General features: G+C 39.6%; 1 protein-coding gene across 32 annotated transcripts in view; it reads right to left on the bottom strand.

Annotated features, from left to right (window-relative positions):
* Nucleotides 1-18,417, bottom strand: part of KCNMA1 (potassium calcium-activated channel subfamily M alpha 1) — a 4,085,072-nt gene that overhangs the window by 723,444 nt on the left and 3,343,211 nt on the right. For all 32 annotated transcript variants that reach the window (XM_044055788.1, XM_044055796.1, XM_044055806.1 and 29 more), the window contains one exon: nucleotides 12,748-12,871. In XM_044055788.1, coding sequence (XP_043911723.1) covers nucleotides 12,748-12,871 — 124 coding nt within the window. The remainder of the gene's footprint in view (nucleotides 1-12,747; nucleotides 12,872-18,417) is intronic.

Below are 18,417 nucleotides of genomic sequence, written 5' to 3'. Positions count from 1 at the left end.
GGTCGGGATCCAAAAGCCTCCAGGTATACCGACTCATCCTCGGAGGGATCAATGGCTGGCCAATTCCCCCTCTGTTTGAGGAGCTCAAGGATGTCTGAAAAGGAGACATCCTCAGAGGGGGATCGTGGGGAACCCTCCGACTCATCTAAGTCGGTATCCGATGTAGTAGACTCGGGGGAGTCTGTGTGTTTCCTCTTACATGTCCTCTTCCGAGGGGGTTCACTTGCAGGATCAGGAGAAACTTCGGAAGAGGAGGAAATTCCCAATGGGGAAACCTGGGGCGATGGATCCCTGGGCCTGAGAGCAAGAGGCTGGCAAGAGGCGTCTGCAGGCACTGATGAGGGAGGAGCTAGAGGGATGGACCGTTGACCAGGCTCAGAGGCCAGGACACTCCTCATCACCTCAAAGGCTCCCCTCCCCGGGAGGCGGGAATATCCCCGCTCCGAGGAAACAGGAATTCCCGGCTCCACTGAGAGGGAAGGCTCTGAGGCCGATGTCGGCGCCGAGCTTACCAAAGCCGAAGCTCCGAGAGGGAGAGCGGGGTCGGACAAGGGTCCGATGCCACTAGCCCCCTCGGAGCCGACAAGGGAAACCGGATCCCTCCAAGGAAGTTCTCAAGGAGGAGATCAGAGCCGAGGATGACGGAGCCGAAGGATGTATCGGCTCCGGCACCGAATCAGTCGCTGTCCCGAGAAGCTGCGGCTCCGAACTCTGGTGTGGAGTCGGAGGAGGAAGTTCAAGGGGTGAGGCTATAGCCGAAGTCTGTTGAGATGGGCTATGGAGCATTTGGGCCAGTGCCTGAGACTTCAACAGCCTGCTTACCACCCTCTCTAAGTCGTGGTCAGACAGCCTGGAAGATCTCGAAGATCGGCTCCGATGGCTCCGCTCCGACAAAAGAGGAGACCCCGGAGCCGAGTGGATACTCAGTAACGAAGGGGACCGAGATCTCTTTCGGGACGAAGCCATCGGAGCCGAAGTCCCCTGAACTCCAGATGGAGCCGAAGGTTTCTCGGCTCCGATGCTGGATAAGGTGTCGGCTCCAGCCGGAGCCGACAAGGCCACAGTAGACAAGGTATCGGAACCAGCCGGCACCGAACCCACTACTTTTATGGTAGATACATCGGTTCCAGCCGGAGCCGATCTCGGCTCCGACGGAGCCGGAGCCACCGGAGGAGGCTTGGATACTGAAGCCTGAGCCTTCGGTGGCTTAGAAGGTTTCCCAGACCCTTTAGAGGGAGAACCTTCTGGCTTAAGTAAGCCACGGAGGATAAGCTTATTCCTCCTTTCCTGCAGGACTCTCTGGCTAAAAGAGTGACACAAAGCACAGGAGTCCTGCAGGTGCAAAGGCCCCAGGCAATAAACACAAGAAGTGTGACCGTCTGTCAGAGACATTTTCTGACAGCACGAGTCACACTTCTTGAAGCCTGAGACCTTGCCTTTCCTAGACATATCCTAGGAGGAAGTAACACACACAAACCCCAACAAACACACAAAATTAATCCCCTAACACACAACACACAGGAAGGGATTAACCAATGGGGTTTTAGGCCTAACTAAAAACTTTACACTAAGGGTTATAAAAAGATTATAAAGTTTAAAAAAACAAGGGAATAGGGTGGGCTGTAACTCACTACAGACTAAAAAAGAGATACAAGGGGAAATAAAACCCTAACTAAGCTTTTCTTTTCTTTAACAAAAAATTCACTTACCTCAGCTGGTAAAGGAGACCTCTTTCGCTAAGCGGCAAACGAGATCTGAGGTAGTTCCGCCTTGCATCATGGGATATAGGGTTGCCTCGAGCTGGTAAAAGGAGTTCTCAAGCTAAAGCAAGTGCCGAGTCGGAGCCGAGGATCGGCTCCGAACCCATCCAGCAAGAATGAAGGCGAGATTGACAACTTAACATCTTATTATTTTTTTGTTTACCTGAAAAGATTTCTCTTATGTTTAATGTTTGTAGCAACTCACAGATGCAGCCAACTGACATCTAGCCTGCCATCATTAGAAGACATCCTGGAATATTGCCTGAGTTCATTGATGCAGTCTTCTTGGCCATAGAGACGGCATTAAGGCCCTGTTCCCTAATATCAGGGAAAGTTATATTTGTTGGTGTTTCCTGAGGGAAGGTTGAGGGGAGACCGGGATAAATTTGGAGCTGAATTTGTCAACCAGTAGGTTTGCTATATCTTCAGGCTCAGTATAGGTGGCTCCATTAACAATAAGCTCTGCACACAACTGTGTATTGCCTTAGAGGTTGCAGACATAAAGAATGTCTTGTAGTTTCCCTTGGTCTCAGAGGCCAAATTTACCTGAAATTTGGCTTTGGTAGACTTTATTTGTCCTCTGAGTTGTTTGTTTTGTTTGATGAGAGTGCTTTATCCTACTGGGTGCTGCACCTCCTAGGTTTTGCCATGCTTTTCTTCCTTCTGTTATACAACCTACTGATGCAGTGATTCCACCAGGGTGGCCTGATTTTTAAATTATTTCTATACCTCTTACTGACAATATGGTCCAGGGAGTCTGGGTTTACAAACTCCAGGCCAGTATGTTTGGTGTTGTATATGATCCCCAGTTAATAGTGGGATAATTAAAGTCACCTACGAATATGATATTGGGTTGGATGGTGAATGTTTCCAATAAGTTTAAATGCATGTTATGGGCTTCCTGGGCCATAGAAGGGGGCCTACAGCTTGCAAGGAATTGGTATGGGATTTTGCCTATGGTGATTTGAACATGGAGATGCTCAAGTGCATTGTCCTGTTTGGCAGCCTTGAGGTACATTTATTTTTGATGTAAGTTCAGACACTTCCACCTTTAGTCCATGTCACAACTCATCGCTAAGGGCTTTTCATCCAGAAAAAAGGAGGTCATTGTCCCGCTGTACTCATCCCTTATTAGACCCATTATAGAATACAATTCCCCATTTGGTATGTACTTTTCAAGACATCTGCAACAACTGGAAAGGCCGCAGAAATACCTCACTAAAAGAATCACAGGCCTAAAGCAGATGCCCTATGCTGACCGCCTTAAAAAACTCCAGCTATACTCTGTCGCATATCGTCTACTCCGAGGCGATCTCTGCTTAACATACAAGGCCATGTCAAACCCAGAGCTGTTGGACATGCTACACTTAAAGAAATCCCCATCCCTCAGAGCCACATGCTCCAGGGATCTAAACCTTGTCATCACAATAAACAAAACATGCTGGAGGGATAGGTTCCTGACCCAGAGACTCCCCAGATTCTGGAATAGACTGCCCACACATGTCAAGCAGAGCACCTCTTTGGCCCTCTTCAAAAGGAACCTTGATGATAGGATGGGAGAAAGGAAATTCACCCCAGGGATCACATCACTCACCCTGCTAGACAGGGGTCCAGGGAAGTAAATAATGTGGGAAGAAATAGCCAGGGAATTGTTATGGCTAGGCTTGTATAGGCCCTAGGACCGATAGCCTAGTACCAACCTTTGAACCTATGTCTGTCTAGTAGCTAGTCTAAATGTCTGGAAGGAATTATAACCTTGCACTGCCAGTGTGCTCTCCACAGCCTTAAACCATGTTTCAGTGACCACACAGATGTCAGCATTCTCTAGGGTGATGACAGCTTGTAGGGAGTGGAGTTTTTTGTTTAGACTCCTAGGATCGAGCAGTAACACCTTTAGATTTTCTTGGATGATCATTAATTTCAGATTTTACCTCCACCTTCATTTCCCCATCTCTTTCTCTGTCCATGGGTTCTTACAGGGATCCATTCTGCAAAGTTAAAATCAGACTTCCTGTACACATATTGCCTGAGGCAAACTCCCTGAAGGCACACCTGATGAAAATTTGGGCAAAACTACTAAAACATTCTTTTTGCAGAAGGCCCTATAACCACGTTTGGAACTTTGTCATTACACTGCCCTTACTTGTAGCAACTCCATGGTTGAACCACACCATACAAAAAAAGTAATCATTTGGCAAAAGTGAAAAATGCCTCACCCAACTGAGATCTTTCAGTATAGTTTAAAGTATGTCATTCAATTCCAGGAGATGATGCTTTGAGATATTTTACTCAACTGTTATCTTTCTGATGGATCTATACTCAAACATAGGCAGATATCCTTTCTTACAGCTTACCTTGCAACATTCTGTTTGATTTTTTATGGACAGTATCTCTCTCTGCATATGTCTGCGTGGAGCCCCAGAAACACAGGGTCTCACTCAATGCCTGTACAGAGGAATAATACCTTTATGGGATGGGAGATTCATCCCACTATGTAAGCCTAGTATCACACCCAGACCACTCTGTTACCATCAAATGCTGATGGTCTAACCCAGTTTTCGGTTAACTTGTCTACCGTGCTCAATGTCTTTTTTCATTTTGTTATTAGTATTGCACTACCCTGTAATGCTAAGTGTAATGTCAAGCGAAAGGAAACGGAGTTAAGTGTATTTTTCTTTCTCTTCTTTCATCTGCAAATGGTGTGTTTGTTCTCATGGCTTAGAAATGTGTGACTTTTGCCCTTTTGAATATAGAAAAACAGGCAGTAGCTTGGCTAGGGTGGAGCAAGAGGGGCAACTACCCATGGGCACAAAGTGTTGAGGTGGCATTTTCAGCCACTCCCAATCTCTCTTTAATGCAGTACAGGCTTAGCGTTCCATGTGCGGCCTAAACTGTATCAGTTAGCTATACTTTAAAAGTAAAAAAAAAAAAAAAAAAAAAAAAAAAAAAATTTATATATATATATATATATATATATATATATATATATATATATACACATTTTTAACTAAAACTTGAGTGCTGTAGTGCTCTGTGCAGACAGGTTTTAAACTGTAACAACTGACTGCACCGTTGGCAGCAAGCAGTTTGCTGCAGTTTAAAAAGAATACATTTTTTTTTAACTAAAACATGAGCGCTGTAGTACTTTGTGCAGGCAGGGTATAAACTGTAGCAGCTATTTGCTACAGTTTAAAAGAAGACACTATTATTTTAATAAAAGGATGGTTGGGGCAGGGCATAGAAATGAGACCTGAATGGCTTGGGCAGGGGAGGGGATGTTGTACATCTGGCCACCTGGTTGGTGTGCCACTGGCAGTACAAAGAATGTTTTTTTTTTTTTGCTCTTCAATGGAAAAGCTTGGGGGGGGGGGCATAGCTCTAACTGTAATAAGCCAATTGCTTATAGTGTAGTGATTGGCTTATTACAGTAAAGCGCTTCTTGGTTTTTTTTCCTCTTCACTTGAAGAGCTGACGGGGTGGGGCACTGGTTCATAGTACCTGCCCAGGGCACTGGTTGAACCAGCTATGCTTCTGAAAACGGAGTGTCTTTTGAAATATGTTGGTCTTCAGCCTTGCTGACCTCTCTTCTGAAAGTGACAAAAGCCCTGGAAGACCAGGAACTGTCTTTTGAGAAGTAATTGATGCCATCTCTGATGGACATAATGGCTTGTAAAGCACAAGGGTAGAGCAAAGGAAAAGAAGTGGACTTGGATATGTATTGGCAATTTCTGTTGTTGAAAGGCTGATCTGACTAAACTTTTGTTTCTGAGTAACTTTACTACTCCCTCACAATGTGTTGGTAATCAAATGTTACGGAAATTAACAAGATGTGATGGGGAGGTAGCCTATGCAGGTATCAGTGACAAGCCCTCCTTCACGATTAAAAGACCAAAATTTTCCTGTCCGGTTTATAATTTCATAATAGCACGGTACTGCTCTTATATTAAAGTTGAAGTCCCTGTACTTCTTGAATAAAGTTGCAAGGTTCCAATGATTACCGGATTAATTTTAAATTAAAGATTTTTAAGACTTTTTTCAGCAAGGTATGATGTGAACTCTTTTAACTTCCTATGCTTTGTAGCTTTATTAAACTTTAAACACAATTCACAATATTCTGTGTCATGATGAGGCTGTAAGCAAAACAAATCCCATATGTGGAAGTCTCCAGGTACTATTTGTCTACTAAAACCATACTTTTTAAATACATTTAAAAAGTAAAGATATACCTTTCTAGATGAAAACTTGAGATAGTAATATATGAAGAGAAATAAAATGATACTAACAAACTGCACTGGCACAAAAAATGCAGCTTGATGAGAAATGTTTCACAATTGTGAGAAGAACCATTGAGGGTGGATGTTGACCAGCATTGTTTTATATACGAGATCCTTGTTTAGCCTGTCATCAGTATCTGTGATGACACCAATTAGCCTTTTAAAGGAAAGTAAAACCGCAACTTAGGAAGTGGCCAGCCCAATGCAGCTTTACTGGGAAGGAAATGTAAATGTTACATATGATTTACTACTACAGTGATCTCCACAAAGTATGATTCTCCATTTATAATAAAAAAATAATTGAAAGATAAGCACAATATTTTATATCAAAATATAAAAAAATCAGGGCTTATGTGTCAGAATTCTAGCTATACTTATATTTCCTTACATGTCCATGTCAGTAAGAAATTTCATTCTCTATCATATGACTGGATATGCATCTCTCTTCTGGAACTACTTTTAGATGAAGAAATGTTAATTCCACCCTTCCGGGAAAATCAGAAAGTAGAGTTTTGTCTCTTGAAAGACAGAAGCAGAAATTTCTGGTAACCCACCCCCGGCCAGCACTTTACTTCTGTTACTGATGGGAACTCCAGCACCTATCTGGGTGACTTCATTTTCTAACTGCTAAGATCACATTTGCTACTGGAATGTGTACTATTATATGTGACCTATACTATTACTGATCACATTTACACTGTGCAGCAATAAGTAAGTAGAGAATTTAATTATTTATTTAACATTTGCTAACTAGTGTAGAGTGCTGATCCACGTGAACCATTTCAGACTCAGTACAACAACTACAAACTGAATCAGTGTTTAAAAAAAGAAAGAATGAAAGAAACATGGTAAACAATCCATACGCATGATCTAAAGCTAACTAAAGATGAAATGTTTAGTGTTTCACATCTGGCCACAACATGTCATGTTGAACTTGACATACAGCCTTACACGCAAGGGAGCCCGCAGGATTTTTTGCAGGGGGGTGCAAACCCAGAGCCCCACCCACATAGCTCACCCCGCCCCCTGCCAACACAGCCCCGCCCAAGTCCACCCACCCAAGCCCCGCCCACACAGCCATTCCAGTGTCCCATTACTTGGCTATTTCTCCCCATTTACTGTAGACACTGTTCAAATCTGTGTGCATACTGTGTTATGCTTTAGTTCTACAATGATTACAGGCAGTTGGATTTAAATTTACAACTTTTATTTCAAACATTATAGCCCAAACACTGAGACATTTACTAAACCTAAACAAAGCAATAGTCTTGCAATGAAAACAGACTTGGCATTAAAGCTTCTCTACTTTTGAAACTCACATTCAATGAAACGGCACTGAAACCCACATTCAAAGAAAATGCATCTGGCCAGTGGCAGGTTATTTACCTTTGAACTGTTTTCAAGCAATAGGCTCCTTGCACACCGTTAGGGCCATGCAAAAGTTATTTGATTTACCTGATTGTATTAATTATAATATATAATTGAATTATATCCGTTGTATTAGACAGCAACACTTGTATATTTCAGTGTTTCATCTACAAATTCAGTGCCTGCTGCCGTCAAAGAATAAATTGCCTAGGTTAAATTAAAAAATGGTAAGCTGGTATATTGCAATAGAAAATGGATGACAAGCTGAAAAACAGGTTCATAGTTATTAGGCATCTCATCCAAAGGAGGACATCCTGAGGACTGCAGCATACAAATGTATATGCTGTAGGAATAGAACCTCAAGCCTTTACATTAAGATGCAAGTATTCTACTTGTGGTGCTACTAACATAGCTTTAAAACTTTATACCACAATAGAGATACCATTTGCTAAACAAAATGGTTGCACATTGTAAATAGACTTGGCATGAGCAGCAGTGAACTTCGCTTCCCTTAAAACTCACAGTTCCTTGAAAATGCACTTGAAAAATCCACCTGCTAACTCTAACTTGGGCATTTCACTTTCTCTCTCTCTTACAAAGATACCACACCCTCAAGGCTTCACCCTTAGTGCAAGAAATCTTGACAAAGCCTAAAATAAATAGGGACAAATTATAAATATGGCTCTCAGAAAATTGCAAGAGTAACAGGATTTGTGTTAGTATGCAGTCTCATTATTTAGCAACTTCAATCCTTTTAAGAGGAATATGGGGCAAAAATCTGGACAGCTGAGGGGTATGCTACCTCCCTCATACACACACCAAACAATTCTGGTCAGACTTGAATTAGTTCTGGGAAGGTTGCACTGAACGGCACCGTGCTTGATCTGAAGTGGGTGAAATCCTGGTAGCTAGTGATTGCAGCTCAGCAATGTGGAGCATTAAAGCATTTTTAGCAGAGCATTGTTTCATCACTACCTATTGTGTTTGCACATAAGCTGTAGTCATTTCAAACATTTGCCTTTTTTATTACTACAGAGTACATTTACCCACCAGAGCTATTGTGTTTTGACTTCATTGTGGAGCTAGTTGTTGCAGGGCTTAGCTTTAAGTAAGGTAGCAATGCTTATTTACCATATACCATTAAAGCCACCCAACTACAAGTGTACTAACACACAGACACTGCTATAAGACACTGGTCTCCAATAAAATGTAATGAGCTTCTGAAAATACTGTAATCCCGTCCTTTTATTACAAATACTGTCATATGCATTTCAATACCCAAGGCTTATACATTATCTAGCTATGTAAATATTCTCTGCATGGCAACAACGAAAAGGCTTTCAATGCTAGCAATTCTTTAACAATATGCTTACTAAAGCTTACTTGCATATTACAATGTCCGACAAGCTTACTAAAGCTTACTTGCATCTTACAATCTCCGACAAGCTTACCTGATGTTCATTAAACCATGGCTACTTAAACAGAGCAACAGGACACTGATAGCATGCAGTTCCTGAATAATAAGAAGCATAAATCAACAGTATAAAAATCTGATAGAAAACCAGAACATTTTGCAAAATCAAGGACAGATGAAAAGCCACGGTCATATTTGTGATCTACCTTGGATGGGGGAATACTCTGCACACTTACTGCATAACTGCTTCTTGCCTTCCTTGGACACATCCCGAGCCACTACAATGGGGGCTGGGGTGCAATAAGTATGTCATAATTTGAAGGCTCTGACACTCCTACCTCTCAACTTCACAGCAAGAAATCTGGACAAAGCCATACACAGAACTAGAAGTGGGACACAGGCCCAAAAATAAGGCCAATTTTTAAATATTGCTCTTATTAACTTAATAGAGCAGGTAAATATTGCATTAGTACAAATTTTCTGAAGGGTATAAAATCTGAAACTCAAATGTCTGCCATTATTTTCTAACTTCAATCTTTAATGACTTGCCACTAATTTGCCAGAAACCACAATTTTATGAAAAACAGACCAAAATGTGATGCAAAAATACCTGTCAAAAAGGGACACCTTTTTAATATTAACAGTTAACTTGAAGCAGCTAACAAAATAAGAGCATCCACATGCATTTCTGATATAAAGGTAATCTACAACTGATCATTACAGTTATAATTGTAAACCCTCCACATTTTCTTCCAAAATTGCCATTTTGGAGGAGGCATTATTAGGGGAGAGCAACATTTTGAGCCAGAATTGGGGACAATTGAGATGTTTGGATATTCCTAATCTACAAAGTGATTTGCACGTACCTCTCAACCTCTTAATGCAGGAAATCTGAACAAGGCCAAATATATTGGGGAACATAGAAACACTACTAAAAATTGCTCTTGTATAAACTTAGACAGTCTTGCATTAGCATGCATTTTTCTGAAGATTATGACATCTGAAACTCAATGTCTGTCATTTAATGGCTTAATTCCTAAATGATTTGCTAGAAAACCACAAATTGAGAAACAAACCAAAAATAAGCAGCAAATATCTATTAATTCTGCAAAGATATGGACAACTGAGAGGTATAGTTCAACCGGGGCTGTCGAGTTTGCTACCCCCCCCTCACAAAATCATGGTCAAATGGAGCCCCCCCCCCTGCAGCCATTCCAATGTCCCATTCCTTGGTTATTTTGCCCCATTTACCATAAACACTAATGTGCATACTGCTTTACTTCTGCGATGATTTAGGATTTCATTTGAAAGTTTTATTTTGCATTTTACAGCACAAACCCTAATACACATCTGTTAAAGCAATGCAGTCTCAATGAAAATAGACTAACATTAATACTTCTCTGCCCTTGAAACTCACATGCATTGAAACAGCACCAAAACCCACTTTCAGAGAAAATACATTTTGCCAATTGCAAATATTAACTCTGGGCTGTCTTCAAAATCATAGGCCCCTCGAACATAACATACACATGTTCTTTGATACACCTTCCTGACTGTATTACATTATATTCCTTGTACAATACAGTACAGTTTTAAAGGGCATTTTAAATTTATTGTTTTGAAAAATTTTCCAGTAAACAAAGAAACAAAAAGCATCCACCAATGACAAAATTGCCCAATTCAGAACATTTCCATCATAACGTCTACTCAAGTCCACCAGTATCAGTAAAAAATATACACAATCTCTGTAGTAAAATCCACATTGAAGAAATCTGTAACTAATAGAGGTTGCTGCTAGCAAACACTTTGTCATTATTTAATCTACAAATAAAGTGCCCGTTACCCTTGAAGAATAAATTGCCTTTGTTGCATGCAGTAAAATGAAAAGCTAGTAATACCGCAATAGAGAATGGATAGCAAATTGTTAACAAGTTCATAGTTACTAGGTATCTTTGCCAAAAGGACTGCAGCATCCACCCCCTTTACAACACAAAAAAGCATCAGCAATGCATTTACCTACTGCGGGAGTAGAACCCACAGCCTTCAGCATCTAAAGCAAATACACTATCTGTTGTGCTATTAATGTAAGCAGACTAAACATAATCAGCACTAAACTTTTGCTCCCCTGCAGCTCTCAGCTCCTTGTAAAATCTACTCGACACTCAGCTGTATCTCTGAACTTTGCAGCACACGAAATCTGGAAAAAGCCGAAATTTATTGGGGGGGGGGCAAAAGGCCAAACAACAGGGACACATTTTAAACATTGCTTGTATAATGTTTGAAAGTTGCTAGAATAAAATGCTGCATTACCACCATACATTTCACTGCCACGTCTTGAACCCAGGGACCCGTGCAAAAGTCAAAGCAACATACCACTACGCCAAATCAGTTTTGTGAAAGAGGAAGACTGAAACTTTACCATTTAGTGAATTCAGTTCTCACCATAGCACAGCTGTCAACCTCTTAGCACAAAAGACCTGAACAAAGCCAATAATGGGTGACTACAACCACCAAACATTCAGTGAATTCAGTTCTCACCATAGCTCTCAACCTCTTAGCAAATAACACCCGGACAAAGCCAGTAATGAGAGAATATAGCCCCAAACATTTTCAGTGAAATCAGTTCTTACCATAGCTCTCAACATTAGCAAAAACCTGGATGAAGCCAATAAATACCTGGATAAAGCCAATAAATACCTGAACAAAGTCAACACTGGGTGAATACAGCCCCAAACATATTCAGTGAATTCAATTCTTACCATAACTCTCAACCCTAGCACAAAACCTGGATGAAGCCAATAATGGGGGGAATACAGTCCCAAACACAGGGATACATTTCAAATATCCATCTTGTACACTTAGAAAATTGCTAGAATAAAAGCTTGCTTTTGTTACCATACACTTTCTGAAGAAAAGAAGTCCAATATTTACATTTATTAACCAGGAAAGTCTGACTTTGAAAAAAAAGAAAGCTAATTTTTTTAGCAGAGGCCCAGGGAGAAACACTCCAGACAGCCAAGAATATCAGGCAACACCATACACTTTCTGAAGAAAAGAAGTCCAATATTTACATTTATTAACCAGGAAAGTCTGACTTTGAAAAAAAAAAAAAGCTAATTTTTTTAGCAGAGGCCCAGGGAGAAACACTCCAGACAGCCAAGAATATCAGGCAACAAGGACACAAATGCAGAAACCACAGATTTTATGAGGAACAGAAAAGGTATGAGGGAAAATCCTACAATATTTTTACAAATGGTGGTGGATAGGGAATTCAGGCTCTTGCCACTTGGGCCCAAGGTACAGGGTTCAAGCCTTATTCTCTACCCACCACCATGTACACCTGGGGCATTTTACACACACACACACACACACACACACACACACACACACACACACACACACACACACACACACACACCTGATGATGTCAGCCCATCTACGTTCCTGCGATGATGTCAGCAAGCCTACCCGCGATCTTCTTAAAGAAGAACGCACAAAAGAAAAACTTTGTTTGAAATGCTGTATTCAGCCGATTGCCGATTCCAATCACCAGCTGGATGACAGTGCTGGTACAAGCTGCCAGAGATTACTGCGGTACAGACTGTGACAGACATGCTATGTCCGTCCTGGAACTATTGCATGCTTGCTAAGAATTAAATATGGGGCTCTAACAAGCCATTTTGTTAAAATGCTACTCTCACACCACAGGCCTCTGACAGAATCTCTCTTTCAAAGTAAATATGGAGATAGACTGTCAAATGTCATTTCAACTTCCCAGAAAATACCATACATTGCCATAAAAATAGGTGCAACAGCATGGACACTGTCTAAAAAAAAGGGTGGTTGATTTATTTCAATTTGCTTGATTAACCTTTTTATGCATTTCTGATCAGAAGCTAGGTGCGCTATGTACCTTACTATCAGCACTTACCAATATGACCTTGTCAATTTCTTTTGCTATACACCAGTGGAACATCCCTGTAGAATCATATTTCTTTATGCTTGCATCCATGTCTTCCATCTGATCATTTCCTGGGATTAGCAGAGGATCATGTCTGAAAAAAAGGAATTCAATCCAGCATAATATGTCAAAAGTGGAATTCTACAGTTGCACCAGAAGAGATATACAAGTAATTGCTGAAATTTCTGCACTAACTGCAGGTTACTAAAATGTTTATACTGCATGGGTTATCATATGCCACTTATTAATGAAGGCATCTGCACTGTCACATTGTCTACATAAAAAAAGGAATGTGTTTAGATTACTTGCTTGATTAAAAAAAAGAATGACTATTTAATTCATTAATTAATAAAACACCATGCCACTCATGCCACTCTAGGGAATTTGTTAGTTTTTTTGTGCACCTCGACAATGATACCTTATCATTTATTAAACGAAGGTTGCTAGGTCCACAATATATATGGTACACATCATGGTGTTCTATTGGAGTCAGATAAAGTAACAGTGAGTGCAAATTTCAACTCCAGTGAAACAAAGAAGAAGTACTTAAAGAAGATTGCCTACAAAAGATTACAAACATCGGTAAATCATCTACATGAGTGCTTCTGTAGACTCCTGAAGGAAGACTTTTTACCCACATAAAGGGATTGCAGATATGGTCCTCTCTTCAGTTAATATCAAGCCAAGGAAGGGACGAACAAGCACAAATTCAAAGCTCTTAGATATATGGCTGCTTAAAACTGAGGCTCTTAAAAAAGTGATATGCAAATGCTGACTTTCTCAAAACATCAAAAGGTTAAATACCAAAAAGGTGACAGGTAAGATCACTAAATGATCCAACTGCCTACTACCTTGAAGTGAAAATTATACAGAAAAGGGTGTACAGTACAACTTCACCCCCAACCTCAAAAAGCAGAAAAGCTTAGCATTTCTATGCTAACATTGTTTTTCCTGTCAGTAGTTGTCATCAGCTTTTTGAAGAAGAGCTTGTGAGCTAACTTTTTTTCATGATTCTGTTAAAAAAAATACCCTAAGGCCTTGTCACTGTCTATATATGAAAAGAAACCACAGAGACTGAATGAAAGATAAATATATATATATATATATATATATATATATATATATATATATATATATATATATATATATATCTTAAAACATACTGGTACTACAAACAAACTTAGTCCTGATCCTTGTTAGTAAAAAGACAGCATTCAGTTACGTTCACTTTCCTGCAAGGTCAGGGGAGTCCTGACCTTGTGAAAACTACTCTTGCTTTGTTGCCGTTAAAGATAAAAATTTTGGGGGTAAGGACAACATTCCCCATTCATCTCTGAGCTTTGAGCACATTTTCACACAGCTGTTACCCAGCTTTGTTTCTAGCACAGGGAAACATCAACAGTACATCTGTGATTCCCAGGAGAACACATCCTCTGTGAATTTTTTTCTTTTCTCTGTTTGTTTCAAGACAATGTCACAAGATTCTTGAGTGAAGTTGAAGACTGCCCTGAGATAAAAAATGAGTTTTGCAGCATTATGTAGCTTTCAAGACTGTCGTCGCAACACTGCTGAGTGCTGTTTTTTCCTGAAGTTCTCCAAGCTGTACTAGGCATAATTTACCATGAAAGGTATTGTAATACAATGATCCAAGGTCTACCAAAAAATGTTGTCATGTTTATATGACTGACTGTCCTAACTGCTCTTGTAAAACACGATTACATGTACCATACCTTCATTAAATAAGCTATACTTCTTATAGTTGCTACATTATAACAACTAAATGCATGCAATCTTTTATTTAAGTTTAAAAAGCAGTTCAATGGTTGGAGACTGGCTTGAAGATTATTTTTCAAATTTGTTAGAGAATAATTACTTATATTTCTACAATTATTACTGGAGACACTTCAGTGTGAAAAAGCAGATGTTCACTCAATAGATTCTGTTTTTTTTTTTTTTTTTTTATCTGTTATCCACATTGCCATTTTACATTTAGTTTTTCTTATATTTACTGTCTTATATATTTAACATCCATAACTTTCATGTGTACATGGCAACAGTCTATGTTACAAATCACAATAATAAAAAATTTTGAAGAAATAAAAGATTTGTGACACTTCAGGTAAACTTAATCCAGCCATGTAATCACACTCAGTTATGAGCTCAGGTCACCGAGTTGTGAGGTGAGTCTGGGAAAGTATTCACAACTGTGTATACTGCTTAAATGTGGGATATAATACAACTGTTTACCTCACAATTATATTCTGAAGTGAACATGGCATTGTAGTTTTATCTAAATCATATTTTTGTCTTAAGAATCAGACTGTGACTTGTCACATAAGCATCCTGGAGTTTAATAATGTGTGCTCTTAATTATAAGAATTGTAAACTTAAGTTAATCTGGTTTTATTGAGAACACATTTCTGCATACATGAACAATTTTGTATTGGCTGATTCTTTAAATAAAAGCATACAAAGGAATTTGGTTTGTTACAGTCTTTCTCGATACCAGGTATTAACTAAGAAGCAATACTCTTGAAAAAAGTTAATAGTACTCTGAAATAAGAAGGCAGGTGGTAGTATGTAATGCTGACATGCTGTTTGGTTCTCACCGCCACCTGCTGAATACTGCATGATATTGCAAGTAGCACATAAATAGAATGCTAGACTGAAATTGAAAGAAATTGCAATACCAGAGTTTGTACACTTGGCTGTTATTCAAGCTGTGTATGCTGTGGGTACCACAGCTTGATCAGGCAAGTGCCATCATTTTCACTCCCATGTTCTTGTCATCACATATATTGCAGGTCAGGAAAAGAATTGCAAAACTCTGATATCGGTTCGCCAGCTGGTGAGTTTAGGGTGTTATTAAAAATCAATATGGGATGATACCAGTGGTGTAGCAAGCTAAAAATTATGAGTCTGAAAAAGTTATTCATTCTAGAAGATTCTTAGATAAAATATGCCATGTTAAAGTCTTTTCTTCGCATCAGTTACAAACAACTGGTTGTGTATCTTTCCCAATTTTACAATCTCACTAATGTCATACTCTGCCTCCTCAACTCTGTGCAAATATTATTCCTACAATGCCATGTAGTCTTAAGTTTTTCAACACATACATAAACACACGGACACACACACACACACACACACACACACACACACACACACACACACACACACACACACACACACACACACATGCTCACAACAGCCCCCCACACACGCACAATTCCATAAGGCTCACATAAATTAAGACTTTCTGGTTACTGAATCTAACAACAAGCTGTGTTATTCTTTATAAACTCAATGCAATATGAAACTTCTTTGAGCTGTACTATATATGATATCTTGTGACTAGCATTACAATTTCTTAATATACAGGTTAAGATATCACATGTAGTAGATTTACTTGTTTTACACTTGTTAACTGGTAGAGTGGGCTGCTCACATATCCAATTTTCAGCCATGTCCTAGGCTGTAAAGCAGAAACAGTATTCAAAATAGGACAAAAAGCTACAATTCAGTGAACTATTGAAGAACTGATACAGGATAATAAATGTTCTGACACAGAAGACACCTCTCAAGTGTACCTTACTATGAGGAACATTCTTCATTTTGAGTCTTACATAGTCCATGTTCCTCAATGTTCCACATTAAAAGGTCTATCACACATTCATTGTTAATTTTTTTAGCTAATAGTATTGGAAATAATACTGCAGCAGTGATCATTCAAACATCTACTGTTATGGTAAATTTACTTACACAACTGTACTATGTTTATCATATTGATCATTGCTGCAGTAGTCTTACCGCTATGTGTAGATTACCTTAGCTAAAGACATTTGGGAGGTGGAAGGAGAAGAGTCCAGAAGCCCCTGGAGAATGGTCGCAGCAAAGCTTGATGTAGACCTAGAGAAGGAATCAAGCTTATAGTGCTTTGTAAAAGTATGTACAGGGGACCAAGTAGCATCTTCTAGAATACTTCTAGAATCCAATCCTTTCCATAAAAATAAACATAGATGAATCCAAGGCTCTGATAGAGCAGGCCTTGACCCAGCCTGGAATACTTTTGTTGCAGTGAGAAAAGGTAATAGCCTGAGACAACCATTTGGAGTAGTCTGCTTTAACACAAGTTGACCTTCTTTTTATCTTAATAAGAAATGAACAACTAATCAGATTTGAAAGATTTTGTTCCGTCAAAACTGTACCTGAGTTGACTATAGACATCCACAGTATGTAACATCCTTTCTCCCTCAATTTTGAGTTCAGGAAAGAAAAGAAAGAGATTGAAAGTTTGGCTTAAAGTAAACTTGGATATCACTTTAGGCATAAAAGAAGGATTAGATTTCAGGGAAACTCTGTCTCTGTGATAAATGAGGTAGGGTTGACCATCAAAACAGCTTGCAACTCAGATACTAGTCTTACAGAGGATAGAGCAATTGGTAAAACAGTTTTCCATTTTAAGAACCTCAAGTCAGCCACATGAGCTGGTACAAATGGAGTTATTTTCTTGAAGACAAAATTAAAATCCTATGGAGGAGTCACCAGTTTCCTGGGGTCTCTTATGTAACACCTCTTTCAAAAACATTCTAACATGAGAATGTATTGAAAGAGGAGGTTCCATGGGTATTCATGCTGAAATGACTGATAAATGAACCTTGACAGGAGTAAGACAGGCTATAGTAACTCATACAAATATTGTAAAACCAGAGAGACACTAGCCCTGAATGTATTCCGGTTGAGATGTTGGCATCAACTAGAAAACCTCTTCTACTTGTGTGTGTGTGTGTGTGTGTGTGTGTGTGTGTGTGTATATATATATATATATATATATATATATATATATATATATATATATATATATTTACATATACATATATAGATATACATGAGTTTCTAGTAGCAGGCATTCTTGCCTCCATCAGTACCTGCTGTATTAAGACCCGATTATCCAGGCAGTCATTTGGACTTGTTTTTGGTTGGGATGTATCAAACACTCCTGTTCTTGTGTGCTGAGATTCATTCTGAGACAGACCTTGTGGTAATTGCCTCTGGCCAACTCCAAAAGAAGGGAGAACCACTGTTGTGTGGGCCAGAAGGGGCTCATCACAATGATCTTGGTGGATTTCTTCTGAATCTTCAGAAGTACCCTGGATATCAGTGGAAAGGATGAAAAAGCATACATGAACATTCCTGTCCAAGGAAAAGAAAAGGCATCAGTCTTTAAGGCCTTTCTGCATGGAGTCCTGGAGAAAACTTTGTTAGTTAACTTTTCAGACAGGAGGTAAAAAGGTCTACTTCAGGAACTCCTCACAGCTGGATCAAATCTTGGAAGACCCCTTGATCTAATTTTTATTCTTGAGAGTCTGCCCTACTCCTGCTCAGCTTCTGCTCTGACAGAATGTAATATGTCTGGAGAGTGAGATTGTGCTGTAAAGCTATATCTCAAGCTAACATGGAGAGCCTGCATAGGGGATAAGACATGGTTCCCCCTTTCTTGTTGATGTATCACATCACTGTGGTATTGCCTGTAACCATTTAAAGAGGTCCTGGGTACCAGAAATGATTAAGAAAATTGACTGCCTTGATTAGAGCATGCGTCTCTTTGATGTTTCTGTGCTTGCTTCTGTCTTTGTTGTC

The sequence above is a fragment of the Protopterus annectens genome, chromosome 14.part0, assembly GCF_019279795.1.
Source record: "Protopterus annectens isolate FY-2018-M chromosome 14.part0, PAN1.0, whole genome shotgun sequence".
In the NCBI taxonomy this organism is placed as follows: domain Eukaryota; kingdom Metazoa; phylum Chordata; order Ceratodontiformes; family Protopteridae; genus Protopterus; species Protopterus annectens.
Note: the sequence above shows the minus strand (reverse complement) of the source record. Positions and strands in the feature narration are given on the sequence as shown.